This window comes from Daphnia magna, linkage group LG7 (assembly GCF_020631705.1).
Source record: "Daphnia magna isolate NIES linkage group LG7, ASM2063170v1.1, whole genome shotgun sequence".
Taxonomy (NCBI): Eukaryota; Metazoa; Arthropoda; class Branchiopoda; order Diplostraca; family Daphniidae; genus Daphnia; species Daphnia magna.
In genome coordinates, this window is record NC_059188.1 from 4,814,480 (window position 1) to 4,835,161 (window position 20,682).

Genomic DNA, 20,682 nt, shown 5'->3' on the forward strand with positions numbered 1-20,682 from the left:
AATGCAAAAAACAAAATTGCCATAGTGGAGCAACCAGGGATCTATAACTCTGATCTACGCAAAAAAACAAATTTTTAAAGTGGAGACCGTGACCAGCTTAAAAACTGTTTCGATGGTGAAAAAATCAACACATTTAATGTGTGTCGCGCCAGTACCTTCCGTTAGTAAGCTGATCAAGGTCAACCCATATTTGCATCGGAGCGGAGTATTTTTTTTATGCGTGGAAAAGGGTAGGGCTCGGCCTCGATCACATTCTAATCGGGGACACCGCTAAGCTTCCCCGATAAAAATTAATCGGAGAAGTTCGGTGCGGGGATTTCTTTTTTCGGTGCGGAACAGTGCTCTAATCGGTGCTGCACCGATAGAACCGCTTCAGCCATAGGGGGTTAGTCTTACCAGTGACCTTGCGTTCTGAATTTCTGATAGGCCAACGAGAATCACGTGACTAGGGTCACATTTTGTTTTTGTTGTCCACAGGGCAACTGCCAATTTGGATTACTATTCATTGATAATCGGGGAAGGCACCGACCACCGATATCACCGCACCGAGCACCGAAATAGCTTCCCCGATTAAGATTATCCCCGCACCAGATCGACTACAAAGCTCCCCGATTGGCGCGGGGACGAGCGCTAGAAAAGGGGTAAAAGAGGAAATATGGCAACATCGATCTAGGGAGAAATCTAGGGATTTTTGGATTTTGATATCGGGTAAAAAGGGAGATCTGGCAACTCGTCTAGGGTTTTTTATTTTTCAGCCGTGGAAGCACTGGTTAGTTTGTCTGAGATGGAATGACTTGCTTGGATATACACATAGATTGTATCCCTCGCGTGGATAGTTGGTTAGCAAGCTCGCTTGCGACGCGAGGGTACTCGGGTTCAAATCCCGGGGGAAGCTTGTACAAGGGAACAAATGTGCGTCGGCACCAATATACGGAAGGTGGGTTACAACGTGGCCTTTCCACCCCCTTCCTGTATATTGAGGCCTCGCGCTCTTCTCAGTATTCAATTCGTTGGCCGTATAGCTCTTGTGGTGGAGAGAGTTTGTCTTCGGAATTAACTACTGACGATGAAGATTTGTTCCTTTCGGCTAGGGGAGAGTCTGGTGCCAGATTCGAGCCTCGTTCGAACGGCTTTTACATTTTTTTCAAAATTTTTTAAGTAATTTTTCCCCAATGTAATTATATATTTAATTCCAATTCTAATCAAATTTTAAAAAAATTATCATATTATCATCTATCTTATTCCTTAGAAACATATGTGATTATATGTTTTTAAAGAACCTAACCTATTTTTGAGACTACTTGAGCTAATGATTTAACTTATGCTGATTGTTTGAATCATATCTTTTCCCTATATTATATATATATATTTTTTTCTTTTAGTCCTATTCTTCCTATCTCATAAGTTTTTTCTTTCCCCCTTTTTTTTGAGACTATTCTTATTGTTATTTTTTTTCTCACTTTTTTATTTATTTAAAAACACTACTGAGGCTACAGTTGTGGAGAGTGCGAATAAGCAAGAAGAAGAAGAAGACAGAGGAAAGGGAAAAACAGAATAGAAGAGCTATAGAGGAACAATGAGACAAAACAAACAGACCAATGAGGGAACCTACATAATTCAAGAGATACATAGAACGGATATTTTGGAATTATCGGGAAGACTTCAGGTGGTGTAGCTTCCTTTTTTTTTCTCCTACCACTCCTCCAAGTCTCTTCGGTACGGGACGTCCCAGTTGGCGGCATACCAGCCGTACGGCGGTGGATGACGCCGTGATGGATCCAGATCCAGGATACGTTTTAGGGTATCCACGGCGGCACGCCAGTTGCCGTCCTGGATAAAGGAATATAGCTGGTCGGCCAAGCGGAGGGTTCGGGTTTGGAGTTCCGCCTCCCGTTGTTGCATACGTTGCACCCATGAGTAGTTACGTGAGTGACTCCCGAGGGTGTTGGGGTGCACCACCAGCGCACGTTCGTAAACGAGAGCCGGCTGCTGCTGCGGTTGTTGCTGTTGCTGCGGCTGCTGTTGTTGTTGTCGCAGCGCGACGTCCCAGGCGTCGAAGGGCTGTTCTGGCCCTTGCTGCTGTGGCTGAATTGGACTCGGTGGTGGGAGCTCTTCCTCCGGGCTGCAATTCACATAAATGTAATTGATGTCCTCCATCTTTCCTTCCAGAGATGGATGTGCAAGATCGGAGGTGATACTTAAAAATGAGCGAGAGTTGTTGACTGATGGAAGATTTTCGGCCTTATATATGAATTTTCTGTTATTGGACTCCATCTCGATAACGCAGAGGCTTTTGTCGATTGCGTTGCGGGCGTCTGGTAACATGAAGTAGTTCTGGGTTCTCAGTTGGCGTTTCTTCTTCTGGCTCGGATGGCAAACTCTGGGTTGCCTCCACTTCGGCGCGTGCGGAGTCATTTTCGTTAATTGCTTCATGTTGAACTGATTGTGTTTCGTTGTCCGATTCTTCTGTGTTAGAAATATTATCTTCCGATGAAGGACGATGAACGCTGACGACATCAGCTTGTTGTTGAGAAACATTTACATCTTCAAAACGATCAGTTGTTTGCGTGGTGTCATCTTCGTAATCGTCACTTGCCAATACTTCATGATCTTGACTTTCCATGGTTATGTCATGGTCTAGAGTTTGAGTCGCAATTGACTTGCGAAATCGGTTTTCAAAATCGGAGGGGTTCTCAATTGGGGGACAAGGTTCCGTTTTCCACAACATTGTCTCGTATAATGGTTTTAAACGATTTACGTGCGTACGTTGACATACATAAGAACTATCAGCTATATCTACAGTACTATTATTATAAACTTTTACTACTCTATAAGGACCTTTATATTTAGATGTAAACTTCCTACTATCGCCCTCCTTAACTACACGAATATCTAATAAGACTTTATCACCTACAACATATTTCTTTTCTTTTGCTCGTTTGTTATATTGTTCGCGCTGGCGATTCCAAGCTTTCACGGTTTCTTTGCGAACTCGTTGGAAGCTATAACGCAAGCGATCGTTTAAATTCCCTACATAATCAGAGGCGGATTTAAAAGTTGAAGGAGAAGCATCTAGAAATTCGTTAATAGGGATATTAGGATCTCTACCGTGCACTAAATAATAAGGGGTTTCAAGTGTCGAAGAATGCGTAGAACTACGGTATGCAAATAAAACATCATCCAACATTTCTTCCCAATTAGCATGTTGCCCATCTTTTAATTCTTTTCTTAACATAGAGGTTAATGTTCGATTAAATCTCTCGGTCTCACCATTACTAGCAGGATTGTAGGTAGTGGTGAGCCTTTGATCAACCTTAAACTTTTTACAAAAATAGCGGAACAATTTCGATGTGAAATTTGTTCCACGATCAGAGACAATAGCTTTTGGCATTCCATGCCGTACAATAATGGTTTTATATACGCAGTCAGCTGTGGTTTGGGCAGTTTGATCTTTCAATACTACTGCTTCTACCCAGCGACTAAAATAATCAGTGATAACCAAGATATAACTATTTCCATTAGGAGAAGCGGGAGTAATAGGGCCTAAGAAATCCATACCAATAACTTGAAAAGGGGCTTTTGCAAGTTCATGGGGATGTAATAGGGCTCTCTAAGTTGATGCCGTATTAGCGGTACAAATTTCACAATCTTGACAATATTCTAATATATCTTTCTCATTGTAGGCCAATAATAATTGTTCTTGACCTTCCAATAAGTTTTATAAAAAGCTAAAGGCCCACCCATCGGCGCATCGTGTAATTCTTTCAACACTAGATGGCGGAGGGAGTAAGGCAAGACTAACTGATGATTAATTTCATTACGTTTACTATCCTTTGAAGGCAATTCCTGCCGATAAAGCGGACCTTCAATAATTTCAAAATATTCAATTTCTTTAGCCCAATCCGGCTTGGATTGGCTAAATTTCTCGTCAAGTACTCCTTTCTCTAGATAATTTCGAATATCTATACAAAGTTCATCTTCAAGTTGTTTTTCGCAAATTAACTTGATATTAATTGGTACTGGTTGAAAACTAGCAACTTTTAAACGGGATAAACAATCTGCATTCTGATGGATACGTCCAGGCCTATATTTCAATTCATAATTCGTAGCGGTTAATAATATAGCCCATCTACCTAACCTACCATTATTATCTTTCTGATTTTTAAGCCATTGCAAAGGTCGATGGTCACTAATGATTTCAAAAGGTTTATCTAATAAGTAATGGCGGAAGTATTTAATCGCATCAACTACAGCTAATGCTTCTTTTTCTGTGGTACTGTACTTCATTTCGGCTTTTGTTAATTGTCTACTAGAATATGCTATTGGATGTTCTTTCCCATCTTGCATTTGCGATAATACCGCTCCAATTCCATACTCACACGCATCAGTAAAAAGCAAAAATTTTTCGTTAAAATTTGGATATGCGAGAACTGGGGGAGTTACTAGAGAATTGCGTAACTTCTCAAAGGCAACCTGTTCCTCCGTTCCCCACGCAAATGGTTTCCTACTTAGATCTTTATGTGTTAATCGAGTTAACGGCTTAGCTATTGACCCAAAATCTTTAATAAATCTCCTATAATATCCGGCAAGTCCAAGAAATGATCTGACTTCGTCAACAGAAGTTGGTGTTTTATAATTAACTATCTTATCAATTTTACTCGGATCGGGTTTAATACCATCCGTTGAGATTACACGCTTTACTTCCTAAGACGTCTCTCAGTACATAATTCATTAGCCTTTGGTAGTGATGTGACGTTAACTTTAACGATTAACGTGAACATCACGTTAACGGACGTTTTTGGGGTCCGTTAACTTAACGTAATAACTTAACGTTTTGAAATTTTCATGCGTTAATTTCAACGTTATTTTATTTATTTTTTAGCTTGAAAATGCAACGCTTTGTTAAGGTTTTTTGGTTTAGGTTTACTGTAAAAATTTAAATTTCTACTTCTTACACGGCTCAGCGTACGTTCGTAGTCTGCTAGACATTATTATTTGCATTTGCTGTTAGAAAAACAAAAAGTCCCGTAGGGGGTCCAATAGCAACAATTATTCACGCTCATCGTCATCTATGTGTTATGCACTAGCCTGTCTGTGTGCAACTGAGGCTGAGCCTCTCTGTATTAACTACGGCTCATTACCGCTAGGGGCTCTGCCCAACACGACAAGATACAACATCTTTCCTTTTAAACACAACAAAAGAGACGGGTAATGCAAAGACAAGGAAGGGAAACCAACGTAAGAATGAATAAGAGAACACAAAAACAAACAAACCAGAGTTCTGAGATTACAACACAAACTAGAACAGTGAAACGGACTAGGTTAGTCGTAGTTAGCTGGAACCGCCGCCTCTTGACAATCTTGAACAGGGTCCAGGGGACTGCCGGGAACTTCCGAAGGAGGAACCATTGCTAGCTGGGCAGGATCGAGCGTTGAAGTCGGATTACTTGCCGTCGACCTGGCTGGGCTGTGCGAAACACTCCGCCTGTTCTTCGCGGCCAACCTCGCGCTCGAGCGTGAGCGTGGCGGCCACTCTCTAGGCTTGCGTGATTCCCTGGTAATGCCGGGAGAAATGGCCTGACGGATCGGCTCAGCATGCGCAGACACCGCTGGGCGAGTTGGCGGTAAAGACAAGACGGGTGCCACCACGTTGCTTGTCGCCGGGCCGGGAACTGGAACCATCATCGGAGCGCGAACGGATACTGCTGAATTAGCAGCTGAATTAGACAGGGAGAAGGACGGAAATATGAACGAAACTCTTGGTCTTCTGCTGGGCCCTGCTGCAGGGGCCCGCTGGTTGACTGTGGGAGGAGTTGCTGGACCTTCGCTTTGCTGACTACGGCAAACGTTGATCGCCCTGCGATTCCGGCGAAACTCACTTCCATCACTGGTGCTGACGACGTAGGAATCCGGCTGTTGACACACTATCTTCACTACACCAGGAATCCATTTTTTTCCGACGCGAACACGAACACGTTGGCCAACTGACAAAACCGGATACCGTTTGGAAACGGCGGACGACTGATGAAACAGCATTTTATCCTGTCGGCGTCTTAAAAGTTCCTCTACTGCATCACTGTTGATACGCTGATGCTTGAGTGCGGCTGGCACAAAAGGCAGACTACCCCTCAAATGACGAGACTGAAGCAGGACGGACGGAGACGGGAGGCCACCACCAACTGGAGTGGAGCGAATAGCACGGACTGCGGCTTGAAGAGAGCGGCCGCTCTCAATGGCTTTTATAAACGAAGACTTGACGGTCTGAACCGACCGTTCAACGAAGCCGTTGGATTCAGGATAGAACGGGCTAGACGTGACATGGGAGAACTGCTGCTGGCGGGAAAACTCGCGAAACTCGGCACTGCCAAACTGTGGCCCGTTATCAGACACTAGAGTTTCCGGGACGCCGAAATCAGAGAAAATTTTCTCCAACTCTCGAATGGTGACAGAGCTGGTAGTCGACGACATTTCAACCACACACGGCCACTTGCTAAAATAATCGACTGTTAAAAGATAATGTTTTCCAGCAAGCTGGAAGAAATCCGTTGCTAATTTTTGAAAAGGGTGTTCCGGGACTTCTGCCGGATAATACTGCTGTGCCGAATTGTGGTTTCTTCTTTCCTGACAAATACTGCATCCAGCGACAAGGTTGCGAATCTGCTCCACGTATCCCGGCCAGAAGACGGCGGATTTTGCTCTTTCCAAGGACTTGGTTTCACCGAAGTGTCCGTCATGGACGTTAGCTAGAATTTCACGTTGAAGGCTGTATGGCACAACCACTTGCTGCCCCTGAAGAAGTAAGCCACGGGCCGTCGACAAATTTGCCCGTTCAGACCAATACGGCTTCGCCGGAACCGGACAATCACGCTTGTGCTTAGGCCAGCCGTTATTAACGAGTCCGACGATCAACTGCAGGGTCGAATCAGCTTCCGTGGCTCGAGCGTACTTTTCTTGAATCGTTGGACCCGGGATGACATAACTGAGGACAGCGTGGACATGTTCATCATGACACTGAGACTGATCACCTGAATATTCTCGAGGGTCCGGCGCTCTGCTTAAGGTGTCAGCAAGGTACAATTCCTTACCCGGCTTGTAGCACAACTGGTAGCTGTACCCTTGGAGCTGAAGGCGCATTCGCTGAATCCGAGGAGTGCATAAGCCAATGGGCTTGTCAACCAGACCAATGAGGGGCTTGTGGTCGGTTTCTACTAAAACGTGACTCCCATAAACATAATGATGGAAATGCTGCATTCCAAACTGCACGGCCAGAAGCTCCTTTTCAATTTGCGCATACCTGCGCTGAGTCTCGGTCAGTGTTCGAGACGCAAACTCTACTGGCTGGCCATCTTGCAGCAAGACCGCCCCAAGTCCAAAAGGAGAGGCATCCACCGACACAGTCACTGGAGCAGCCGGAACAAAAAGCTTCAGGGTGGGTGCCGAAATTACCAAATCCTTGACGGCCTGGAACGTTTTCGTGCTCGCTGCGTCCCAAACCCACTCAACATCATGTTTGAGCAGATCTCGCAACGGTTTGGTGATCGACGATAAATGCTCACAAAACTTTGCCAAATAATTTACCATACCCAACAGTCGCTGGAGATCTTCCTTCGAAGCAGGCTCTGGAAACGCACGGATGGCTTCAATTTTATCGGGATCCGGCTTCAACTGTTGGTAGGAGATGATGTGTCCGATCCAGGGAAGTTCCGACTGCAAAAACTTACACTTGGTGGCATTCAATTTCAAATTGACTTGTGCACACCTGTCAAACACGGCTTTCAAACGGTCATCGTGTTCTTCTCGTGTTTCGCCCCAAACGAAGAAATCGTCAAAGTAGATCTCCACACCGCTGAGGTCTCCAAACAACTGTATCATCGCCTGCTGATAAACCTCTGGGGCTGAGCAAATACCGAATGGTAGACGAAGAAAACGATATCGTCCAAATGGAGTGGCGAAGGTCGTAACAAAACTGGACTCTTCCGACAGGGGAATTTGCAGAAACCCCGACGTTGCGTCGAGCGTTGAGAAAAACTTTGCCTTTCCAATTCGGGCAAATAATTCCTGTGCCGTAGGCACCGGATAGTGTTGGCGCTTTATCACTTTGTTAAGATCCAACGGGTCGAGACAGATGCGTACGTCACCACCCGCTTTTTGAACAGCCAGCATTGGGTTTACCCACTCAGTAGGCTCAGTCACTTTACAAATCAACTTTAGCTGTTCCATGTCGTCCAACTTCTTTTTCACCAAATCACGAATCTTGAACGGAATTCGGCGGGGAGGACGCACAACTGGGACACAATTGTCTTTCAACTTGATCTCGTGTTCGATGGACAATTTACCGATGCCAATGAACACACCTTTGTAATTTTGGAACGCAGGCGGCAAATTGGTCGACGGCGAGTCCACAACGATTTCGTTGACCTGCTTCTGTGGCACATGAACTAGACCCAGTTCACAACAACTGGGCAGCCCCAGAATAGGGACATTGTCTTCCTTGATCACGACTACACGAATCTGGAACCGCTTGCTGTTGAAAAAAACAGTAACATCCAGTTGTCCCAGCACATGCAGGGACTGTCCATTGTAGGTGCGAACTCGAGGACCAGGCAAGAGCTTCTTCGTGTGTCCTAATTTGTTGAAGCAGGACAACGGAATTACGTTACAAGACGCTCCAGTGTCAACCTTGAAAGGCACCGTATAACCAGCCATGAGTAAATCAACGCTCCACTGTGATTGCTGTTGACCACTCAGCGAATTGATCACATACTCGTCGAGACTGGCAACGTTTTCAGAGTTACAAACTTTTTCAAAATGATTTGACTTGCCACACTTAGAGCACTGTTTACCAAAAGCCGGGCACCGGCCTTTAACATGACTGCCCCCACACCACTTGCAACTTGTCACCAGTGTGGGAGTTCTGGAAGGTCTGAATTTGTCGTCCTGTTCAGGCTTGTTGACTTCTGTTGAACTACGACGACCACCGCCCTGACCAGACTTGCCAAGAACTGGTTTTCCCGATTTGAATTTGTCCAAGGTTAGCCTATTGACTGCTTCAGCTGACATCTGTTCAGCGATCAACGAAGACGTTTCACAGGCACGTAATGTGTCAATTGCTTTGGCCAAAGTAAGCTGGGGATCAAACAACAACTTTTCACGCGTTTTGTTGTCGGCTACGCCAATAACGATCTGGTCACGCAGAATGGAGTCACGCTGGGCGTCGTATTCACAGGTAGCTATCAGAGACTGAAGTTCCAACAAGAAGGTTTCGCACGACTCACCATCACGCTGGTGGCGAGTTAAAAACTTGTATCGTTCAAATGTTTGGCTCTTTCTCGGCTGGAAATGAGCATCAAACTTAGCTAACACTGGCACAATCTTAGACTCATCACCAGGCGTTGTCCAAGTGAAGGTCTCGTAAATGCGTAAGCCCTCATGGCCAAGCAACGTGATCAGCACGCCGACCTGAACGTCTTCGTCTTCCTTGTTTTTCTTCGTGGCCTTAAGATACCACTCGAATTGCTTTTTCCAAAGAGCCCACTTTGAAGGCAGATCGCCATCAAAGGAGAAGGATGTCGGTGGATGAAGATCACTCGCCATGTTGAACAATTGGTTCAGTTTACTTCTGACACCATGTTATGCACTAGCCTGTCTGTGTGCAACTGAGGCTGAGCCTCTCTGTATTAACTACGGCTCATTACCGCTAGGGGCTCTGCCCAACACGACAAGATACAACACTATGTCTGGAAGATCTACTACCGATTTGAATTCTGATAATGACAAGTTGACCAGCATTGAATCAGAACTATTGGACTACTTCAACTTTGCAAGTCGTAACTTGGATCTGCCGACAACAACAACCATGCAAGACACCATTAATTATTGGAAAGACAATGCGGAATGGTTTCCCTTTTTGAAAAATTTGGCATATATCATTTTGAGCATTCCAGTCTCTTCGGCAGCTGCCGAACGTGAGTTTTCTGTGTCTGGATTGCATTCACTGGGGAGAAAGAATTGTAAGGAACGGTCAGCCGCGTTCCTTACATCCCTTTCTCCCTTCCCAAGCTTACAACCCTTTTCCCCTCTTCCACCGATAGGTCATCTACCGATGGCTCCGGCCTTCAATCTCCCTTCTACCTGGCCTTCAAACGTGTGAATTCTCCACATAGGTGTTACATTTACACACAAAATATTAATTCCCTTTGCGACACCTAACCCTAAGTGACCTTGCTCCTTCGTATAAATGTTGCCCTTTTCCCCGATTGTCAGGCAGTCTTGTGTCAGTCTTGTGTCAGTCTTGTGTCAGTCTCTTTTGCAGTCTTCTGCAGTCTTCATCAGTAAGCCTTTTTAAATCGGACTCGTCTTGTTAACTGTTATCTCGGTCTTTGCCAAAAACTCTGTGCAACAATAAACTCATCATCATCACACACAACTATTCCCCATATTCAATATTAAAAGTAAGGAAAACTATTTTCATTCCCCATCCTTACATTTGGTGACAGTGAACTTCGTACCCCGAACCCCCGAAAAGACTTTAACCAGTGCTACGTTAACCTAAAGTAACATTAAAACGCCATCCATCCGTTACCGAAAAATTAATTCAACATGCAAAAAACTATCAAGATAAATGCGACGATGCTTAAAACAGTATGGAACGAAAAAATTACACGTCAATTGAAGAAATTTGGAAAAATTTTGAGAGACATTTCTACACGTAAGTTTGAAACTCAAGTTCCTACACAAGAACCTGCTATAATTATCAGTGCCAAACAAACGCCAGATAACACAAGCATTGGCACCAGCGAAGCTTTTTCCATCACCATTGAACTTCCAACAATGATAGGAGATCAATCCTCAAAATGAAGCCTCGACAAAATTGGAGGAAAACGAATCTTTAACAAAATGCACTACCTTAACGGTTGTTCAAGAAGATTTAACAGCCATCTCCTACTACCAAAACGAGGATCAAGTCTTCCCGAAGAATATCAAGATAAATAGCCTTTTTTCGTCAACTGAAGAAATTCAAACACATTGCCATCGAGAACCGAGCAATATCAAAGATACTACCTATTCACCAACAAATACTACCTTAAAGTGTTTGGCTCTTTGTTTTACTAGAACAACCGCTTCATCTGCTGTTAACTTCACACCATCATGCATCAAAAAGCAGTTCAACAACTTCCTTTCCAACATCCTGATTAAGTCCATTCTACCAAAATATTGGGAGCAGTTCAAGAAATTTGAAAAGTACCTGACAGCTTTAAAAGGCCCCTACAACAGTATTCAGCGATTCAGCGATCCATTATACACCCCAAGGCCCAATGTAAAGATGAAACATACCACTTATCTCCACCATACCTCTATACTTATTCTAAATTGAAAATTAAGACGACGTCACCAACCATCTCCAACAGCCGATTCTTGACCAAGTTTTCGCCCTTCTCATCGTACTTCCAAACACAATTTACCATCACCAACATGTTCATCAGCACAAGTGACTCAACAGCCACCAAGGAAAGAAGATTTATCCACGGATATTTGACCCATCACGGAAAGGAGATTCACCCACGGACTATCGATCAATGCATTTACTGTTTCAAATGACTTCGCTGACATCACCATTCTTTTTCTAATTCCCTTGACTATTTTATTTTTTACAACAACCTAAGCCTCCAAACTAACTTTAAAGGTCTAATATCAAATTTGGTTTTCATCGGTGCACAAAAAAAAATCTTCAAAAATTATATACAATTATCCTCCGCCAGACAGAGCGCATCCCTCATTATCCTTCGACTGCCGCGAGATGATGTGCTAAGAAATAGACATTGTCCCAGTCGCCATTCTCCCCTTTCTGACAGGCAAGGTGTACTAGGTTTAGACACCCCCTCTCAGCCACAAGAGCTAACGAACTGAAGAAGACGTCTGAATCCGAAGAGACCACGTCGAGTTCAACGCTCATGCATCTACGGACATTTCAGCCCTGGACCTGCCTATGTTACAGACGTTTCTGGCATTACAGATACCGGGTGGATCTCCGCATTCTTGGACCTCTGGATTCTCGCCGCTGCGGAAAACACGTCCCCTCTTCAAAAATTAAAAAAAAAAAAATGTTGCACCTTTGTTTTCCCGATTCAGATTTGACCTTATATCTTTTTATAGATTGCGGGACGCAATCTTTCGGCACGGGATGTTATGTAAGGAACGGTCAGCCGCGTTCCTTACATCCCTTTCTCCCTTCCCACGCTTACAACCCTCTTCCCCTCTTCCACCGATAGGTCATCTACCGATGGCTCCGGCCTTCAATCTCCCTTCTACCTGGCCTTCAAACGTGTGAATTCTCCACATAGGTGTTACATTTACACACAAAATATTAATTCCCTTTGCGACACCTAACCCTAAGTGACCTTGCTCCTTCGTATAAATGTTGCCCTTTTCCCCGATTGTCAGGCAGTCTTGTGTCAGTCTTGTGTCAGTCTTGTGTCAGTCTCTTTTGCAGTCTTCTGCAGTCTTCATCAGTAAGTCTTTTTAAATCGGACTCGTCTTGTTAACTGTTATCTCGGTCTTTGCCAAAAACTCTGTGCAACAATAAACTCATCATCATCACACACAACTATTCCCCATATTCAATATTAAAAGTAAGGAAAACTATTTTCATTCCCCATCCTTACAGAATCGTACAACAGGAGTCACTTTGGCAGCAAAGGTGTTCCTTACTTGTAACAAAGACCTATTAAGGCCCCTTTTTTTAAAGTCTTGTTTACTTTCCTCCTTGTTTTTCGCAGTTTCTTTTTTCTCATTAGAACAGCGAAATATCCAAATGAGAAAATGCCTAATTATTTAATGGACCTAACTGATAACCGTAATAAAACTAATCAAGACCGTGACTTCTATTCTAACTTGTATTTTTTTTTAAATAACGTTTAAAATAACGTTTAACTTACGTTAACGGACGCTATAAATTAACGCGTTAATTACGCGTTAATTAACGCGTTAATTTAACGTCAAAAAGTAAAGCTCCGTTAACTTAACGGATAACTTTAACGTTTCAAAAAACCACTAACGTCACATCACTAGCCTTTGGAACGTGGCAGGTGCATTGCACAAACCAAACGCCATTCTCTCGAATTCATAAAGATTATTTTCTACAACAAAAGCTGTTTTCTCGATATCTGGATCATAAACTTGAATCTGCCAATAACCGGAAGCTAAATCAAGGGTTGTAAAGAATTTCTTTCCATATAATTTGTCTAAAGTTTCATCGATGCGTGGCTTGGGAAAAGAGTCTTTTTTTGTAATGCTGTTTAATTTCCTATAATCAACGCAAAATCTTATTTCTCCATTCTTTTTCTCTACAAGCACCACGGGTGAAGCCCATGGAGATTGCGAGTATCTGATGACCTTTGCATCTAGCATCTCCTGAACTTTGTCTTCCAATAATTTCCTTTGGTTAATAGTAACTCTATATGGGGGTTGTCGAATGGGGCCTCTTCCTTCTGTATCAATTGTATGTTTAATGAGATTGGTATTCCCTAGTTCTGAATCTTTTGAAGCAAACAAGTCGTGAAAGTCATTTAATAATTGAGAGAGCGGTGCTTGAAATTCCGGGTCGACTTCCGAAATTACAATAGGCTCTCGTGATTCTATGGGCTTAATTTCTGATGTATTTAACGCTACTTTTCCGATAATCTGCTGAGCGATTTCAATAACGCCTAACTTGGTGTTTCGTGGAATTGTGACTTGCTGTAACGAATGATTCTCGACTATAATGTTATATGCTCCATCTCCCGATACCTTTCCTATAAATTCTTCAATATAAATTCCATCTGGCAAATTCTCACATGGTGTGAAGATAAATGCTGAATTCGGAGGTACATACGGAAATGAACCCTTCAATTGGCCTACAGTTACTAGCGACGTCTGACGAGGTAACGTCGTCTTTTTGACTGCTGTAACTGCCATTTCCGGCACCCTAAAATAGAAGAGGGGCCTTGCCCATCTCTAGCTAAGTAAATACTCTTTGTTTCTCCATCGAGCTGAAAACCATGCTTCTGGATTGCGTCCCATCCAAGGATACAATCTTCAGAAACACCGTTTGTAACGATAAATTCTTGCTGTAAAATTGTCTCCCCGTATCCAACGGGCAGAGTCACTTTTCCCAGCGTATGTAACTTATTTTCTCCTACATCATATAAATCGAAGTCAAGCTGGCTGCAGATCTCCTGACCTCTAGGGGGTAACTTCTTAAATAAACATTCATGTATAATGCTTTTAGACGCGCCTGTATCGAATAATGCTTGGAACGGGACCTGGAAAATCTTTAACGGAATTCTTGGAGTCGATTCATTCGTAATTGTTGTTAATTTTGCGACTTGTCGGGATTTGAGAGGAAGCTCTTCATCAACTGACCCGAAGTTACAGTTGATTCCTACTGGTTTTCCTGATGTTGAGGAGGACCGGGAATGTTAGGTCTATTATTGTTTCTGAACTTAGGACAATTGTTAGATCTATGCCCGATGTCACGGCAAGAATAACAAATAGGCGGCTGAGCTTGTTCTAGTGCTTGACGTTGATAACGACGACAATCTGCCTGAATATGACCTCGGTAACCGCAAAAATTGCAAACAACCGACGACTGTAAAGGTCGATTATTGAAATCATTTGGAGGTCTGGGGGCTGGCGGACTACTGTTTGTAGAACTATTTTGGGAGTTCACAAATTTTCTATTTCCATTATTGTTATTAAAGCGCTGCTGCGGAGCTCTCACGTTACCATCTTGCTGATTAGCTAAAGTCGGTTGAAACGAGACCTGTTTCATATACTGTGTGTTTGAAGGATATGAGACGTCTTTCCTATTGAGATGGAGTTTCTTTACGCTCTGCACGAGTTCACTAAGAACGTCCCTAATCTGCTCACTTTCAGTTTTCTTTTCAACAACAGGCTTGTCTTCATGGCGAACGTTAGCAACTGCCTTCATCATAATTTCTTTCTGATCTACTATCATTTGCTTAAGCTCAGTCAATTCTGCGCTATTGGTGCCATGTGTGCCATCAATAGACCGAATAAACTCCTGCCTTTCACGATCTGTTTCTAACGCTTCTAGTCTACTAGCATACGTCCGTGTTGAAGTAACTAGTTCGCCAAAATCCTTAAAGTCCTTATATTTAACTTTCGCCTGTAGCTTGGGATCTAAGCCTTCAATAAATTTCTGCATTAAAATAATTGCAAAGGACGTCTCAGAGTGAGCTACAGGATATTGTAATACATCCCTTTGGGGGTTGAGTACTACAAAGAATTAAATGTTGTTTCGAATTGGAATTTAAGTGAACTCGGAGGCGAATTACCCACAATGATAGACATGTATTTTACTTGACTAAGGCCATAAGAATTACACGGGAAAGGACATACAATATGACAAGAAAGGGAATAACGAGCCAGACCATAATGGCCAACGAAATAAGGACAATTTGGAAGCTTACCGATGTAGCGCGAGCGTTACGGGAGCGCACGCTGGTAAAACGATAGGAAGCGGAGAAATTAACACTCAGCAATTCGACTACTAAACGTTTCAGAACTGTGAGAAGACTCTAGCAAATTCAAGAATTTGCACCGACAGAGTTTCCGCGTCTAAACGTCGTGGAAGTTGCCGAACGACTCTGTTTGTCGGAAATGTGGGTTCATCACGAAACCTCGCATTTCGGGAGTGGTCACAGACGCTGATGGCCTGTCGCAACTCGGCACGAGCAACCAATCAAGAGATGTTTTATTAAGTGGTTGATTGTGACGTGTAAGCAACCAATCAACTGATTGTTTATTTATTGTGCGATATGCGCATCAGTTGCAGGTGTTCATTGAGGTCAGCTAAAAGCGTTGATGACTTCATCTCCGAATTGACAAACAACGTTTCAAGGAAGTAAACAGGAAATACGATACGAATTGTAAACGTTAACATAAGGAAAAAGGTGGATATCATAAGTGAAAAAGGGAGTAACATAAGATCATAAAATGTGGGCATGTTGAGTAAATATATTTGTAGGCCTTCGTTACAATATGCACGCTTTAAAATTTCCTGCAGTTGAAGGGCATAATCAACGATTTTTCCCCCTGGCTTACGCTTAGCTTTGTTAAATTTCTTAAGATATAAATCATTATTTTCGTCGCCGTGAAAATGATCGAGCAAAGCTTCTTTGACTGAATCATAATCATGCGGAAGATCTTTCAAAATGGCCTGAATTACGGAAAAAGCTGTCTGTTAACTTAGCACGAAGCATTTGGATAATTTTCTCTCCTGACCATCCTGATGTGTCTACTATAGCTTCGAAAGATTCTAGCCAAGAGTCGAAACGCGTAAGTGGACTTCCGGAAAACGAGGGAAGTAATTGCAAACGGGAAAAGGTATGCTCATTATTCTGGAAATCATCAAGATCTCTAGCTGTAGCTGCTCTACTAGGGGAAGGACATTGAGCCATGTTCTTAGGATTTGTTTCTTGCGCTCTTAAGCTCTCCTGTCTTGAATTGTGAGATTGTGTTGAAATGCTGCTCGTAGATGATCGAGATTCGCTGTAACGTCTGCGACGCTCCTGGGTGGTGTAATCAGTAAGCGTGGGCGTCGGGTCGAACATCGACGACGGGAAAAGCGAATAGGGCGGTGGTCGGCGAATCGCACCTGTCGTGGACGTCGAACGGTCCTCTCCTCTTGACTGTGTGCTGGTTGTTGGGCCGCGGGTTGTTGAGGTACGTCCTCCGCCGTATGGGATGGTAGGAACCGTTGCAATCGGACCTTGATTTGGGAGAGTGTTTGTTTGATCTCCTCTGCCAACTGCACGTTGTTCGGGTTGACTGCTCCCGGTAAGTTGTCCAATTTCCTCAGCAACGAGTTGATTTCCGGAACTAGCGGTTCCAGCGGAGTCAGCAGGCGTAGCTCCCGCAGGTAGAAGATTAGGTTGCGGATGTCTATCAGGAACGACTGATGATGGGTCAGTAGCTGCACTTCCAAGTGGGAGGGTAACTCTCTCACTTCGTTCGTTAGATGTAGGTAGCGTTCTTCTCGGTGTCTGATGGAAGTTCCAAAATTCTGAAACGAGGCTAAGATTGTCTCGTACTTCTGTGGTGTCACGCCTTGCAGTTCCGTGATGCAGTGAATTTGACTCAGCAAAAATATCAGGAATTGTCTCGCATGTGATATGAAGATCGACGTCAGCACGGACGCTTGGGCTTCCAATTGGGTTGTTTTCTTCGCCTATGCGTGTAGTTTCACCTGTAGGATCGACGTCAGATGCCTCAGCAGGATCGTAGGTTCTGTCCACACCGTCGTTGGATTCGGGTCGGGTAAATAGTGGTTCGATAGACGGATGTCTTGAATCAACCAAATTAGCTGTACCCAGATCTTCGGATCGGTCGACTGAAAGTCCGCTTCTCTCTCCTTCAGGCTCTTGATCGCAAGGAGAAGGTACGGAAGCTGGCTCGTTTTGGGCTGGAATATCTTCTGTTGATTGTTCTTGATTTTGTTGAATAGATGTCGTAGGCTCAGGTTCAGTTGATTTTCCATTCGGGCAGTTCCTCGTGAAAAACCCTAACACAGTTTTTGCTACTGAACTAGACTTAGGCGAAACTTTTGGAGGAGACTTAGCTGGAGAAATACTCGCAGCAATTCTAGCAAAAATAGAGGGTAAACGCTTCCCTGAAACGGTACCAGAGGCAAAACTACCTCTGGGTTTCCGTCTGGAAACAGTATCAAGACGAGCTACGGCTTCGTACGCACCGTTAGACCTAAGCTTACTTATCTGAGAACTAACTCTAGATGGTTGTGTACTTACAACGGAAGAAGCGGGTTTACCAACTGGTTCAGAAATTGGTTTGGGAGTGGTACAAGCTGGACATGTATCAGGTGCAATTTGGGGTTCAACATGCAACTTATCGAAATTAAGTGATCTAGCAACAGTTGGCTCACTCAGCAGGGGAACATTAATTCGGGGCACACTGGGTTGTATAGGAGTTCGTGGAATTCTAGACCCGCCAGTAATAACATCATCATTCATTGTGGTTGAGTTCAAAAAGCGCTGCCACCATTATGTAATACATCCCTTGTGGGGTAAAGTATTACAAAGAATTAAATGTTGTTTGGAATAGGAATTTAAGTGAACTCGGAGGCGAATTACCCACAATGATGGACGTGTATTTTACTTGACTAAGGCCATAAGAATTGCACGGGAGAGGACATACAATATGACAAGAAAGGGAATAACGAGCCAAACCATAATGACCAACAGAATAAGGGAAATTTGGAAGCTTACCGATGTAGCGCGAGCGTTACGGGAGTGCACGTTGGTAAAACGATACGAAGCGGCTTGTGGTAGCGAGAGCGGGACACGGGAGAAACAGACAGTTCAAAAGGGAGAAAAGCACGAGACAAAGTTTAAGAGTAGGGAAAGAGACAAGTGCACGAGTAAACTCACAGAATTAACACTCAATAATTCGACTACTAAACGTTTCAGAACTGTGAGAAGACTCTAGCAAATTCAAGAATTTGCACTGATCGAGTTTCCGCGTCTAAACGTTGTGGAAGTTGCCGAACGACGTCTAAACGTTGTGGAAGTTGCCGAACGACGTCTAAACGTTGTGGAAGTTGCCGAACGACTCTGTTTGTCGGAAATGTGGGTTCATCACGAAACCTCACATTTCGGGAGTGGTCACAGACGCTGATGGCCTGTCGCAACTCGGCACGAGCAACCAATCAAGAGATGTTTTATTAATTGATTGATTATGACGTGTAAGCAACCAATCAACTGATTGTTTATATATTGTGCGATATGCGCATCAGTTGCAGGTGTTCATCGAGGTGAGCTAAAAGCAAGGATGACTTCATCTCCGGATTGACAAACAACGTTTCAAGGGAGTAAACAGGAAATGCGATACGAATTGTAAACGTTAACATAAGGAAAAAGGTGGATATCGTAAGTGAAAAAGGGAGTAACATAAGATCATAAAATGTGGGCATGTTGAGTAAATATATTTGTAGGCCTTCGTTACACTTTCAAACAAATCTGACTTTTTACACCACGTACAAATTTCCCACCGTGATGGTGCACCAGAATGAGAAACGTGCTCGCTGGTAAAAAAGAGAGCATAGATTCACGATTGTTATACGCCATGGATTGAGCAGAAGTTCCTTGACGTTAGCTGCACTAATTCAATACATCGTTGAATACTCTTTCGTCAAGTCGACCCAAGAGCACTGCGCATGGGGGACACACAAAAGCAAATATCTGAATATAGTTCATTTTAGGAAATCTGACAGCTGACTGACTATCACTATTCAATAGATCATTTCCACGTACAAACAACGTTAAGCTGCAGCAACGGATTGGACTTGAAAAATAAGAGGTACAAAAGCTTTGGTCGGCATTATTGTTACTGTATTCCACACGGAATACATATACTAAAATTGGAACGATACAGAGAAGATTAGCATGGCCCCTGCGCAAGGATGACACGCAAAATCGTGAAGCGTTCCACATTTTTGGCCATGTTCATTAAGTAAACCAAAACCCGTCTAATACGGATAGCTATGTCTTTGCGAGTTGATCCTATCAGCCTTCTTAGCTCAGTGGCAGAGCACTAGTCTTGTATACACCTGGCTAACTAGGGGTCATGACTTCCATTCTCAAAGAGGGAACAGTGCACTGAAGACATTTATATAATTGTTAACATACGCGTAGCCACAAAATCATGATCACAATGTAAGTGAAATACAGGGGACAACTCCCAAAAATTATTCAATGGCATTCAGTCAGGATGGCCGAGCGGTCCAAGGCGCTGCGTTCAGGTCGCAGTCCAGTTCTCTGGGCGAGGGTTCGAATCCCTCTTCTGACACACACGTAAAAGATTTATATCAAAACCAATTGAAGTAGATCAGCTGATAATGAGTTATAGCGGGTTTTCATCAATTGTTCTGACATTAACTAACAGCAGATGTGGCCGAGTGGTTAAGGCGACTGACTAGAAATCAGTTTCCCTTCGGGAGCGTAGGTTCGAATCCTACCATCTGCGTTGCGGTGGGTAGCGCGCGTAACGATAAGAAAACTAGGAAATTGCGCTGCTTACTATTACAGTTCCTATACGTGAGAATTGAATTAGATTTTTGTTAATACTTACTGAAGTTTGCTCAGTTGTCACGCACACCATTTCTATTGTTAGTACTCAACTGAATCTATAGATTAATGTCCCTTTGATAGCTCAGTTGGTAGAGAGGTGGAATGAAGCATTGTTCAAAGATATCCATAGGTCACTGGTTCAACTCCGGTTCGAAGGACTGTACACTTGATTTATTTTCTGTTTGTTTTTTGTCTCTGTTCGTTGCAATGTTTTCAAACAAATCTGGCTTTTTACACCACGTGCAAATTCCCCACCGTGATGGTGCACCAGAATGAGAAACGTGCTCGCTGGTAAAAAAGAGAGCATAGATTCACGATTGTTACACGCTTTGGATTGAGCAGAAGTTCCTGGACGTTAGCTGCACTAATGCAAAACATCGTTGAATACTCTTTCGTCAAGTCGGCCCAAGAGCACTGCGCATGGGGGACACACAAAAGCAAATATCTGAATATAGTTCATTTTAGGAAATCTGACAGCTGACTGACTATCACTATTCAATAGATCATTTCCACGTACAAACAACGTTAAGCTGCACCA

General features: G+C 43.5%; 1 protein-coding gene and 3 non-coding genes across 4 annotated transcripts; 3 read left to right on the forward strand and 1 right to left on the reverse strand.

The window, feature by feature from the left end:
* Positions 1-5,322: 5,322 nt before the first annotated feature.
* LOC123474464 (uncharacterized protein K02A2.6-like) lies at positions 5,323-9,637 on the reverse strand. The gene has a single exon (XM_045176678.1). The coding sequence runs from the start codon at positions 9,592-9,594 to the stop codon at positions 5,323-5,325; it is 4,272 nt and encodes a 1,423-aa protein (XP_045032613.1). The 5' UTR covers positions 9,595-9,637.
* A 9,769-nt stretch (positions 9,638-19,406) lies between these two features.
* LOC123474834 lies at positions 19,407-19,512 on the forward strand. Its single transcript, XR_006649957.1, has one exon. It is a non-coding gene; the product is annotated as a U6 spliceosomal RNA (small nuclear RNA).
* Positions 19,513-19,779: 267 nt separating this feature from the next.
* Positions 19,780-19,863, forward strand: Trnal-cag. Its single transcript has one exon. It is a non-coding gene; the product is annotated as a tRNA-Leu (tRNA).
* Positions 19,864-19,958: 95 nt separating this feature from the next.
* Positions 19,959-20,040, forward strand: Trnas-aga. Its single transcript has one exon. It is a non-coding gene; the product is annotated as a tRNA-Ser (tRNA).
* The last annotated feature ends 642 nt before the right edge of the window (positions 20,041-20,682 follow it).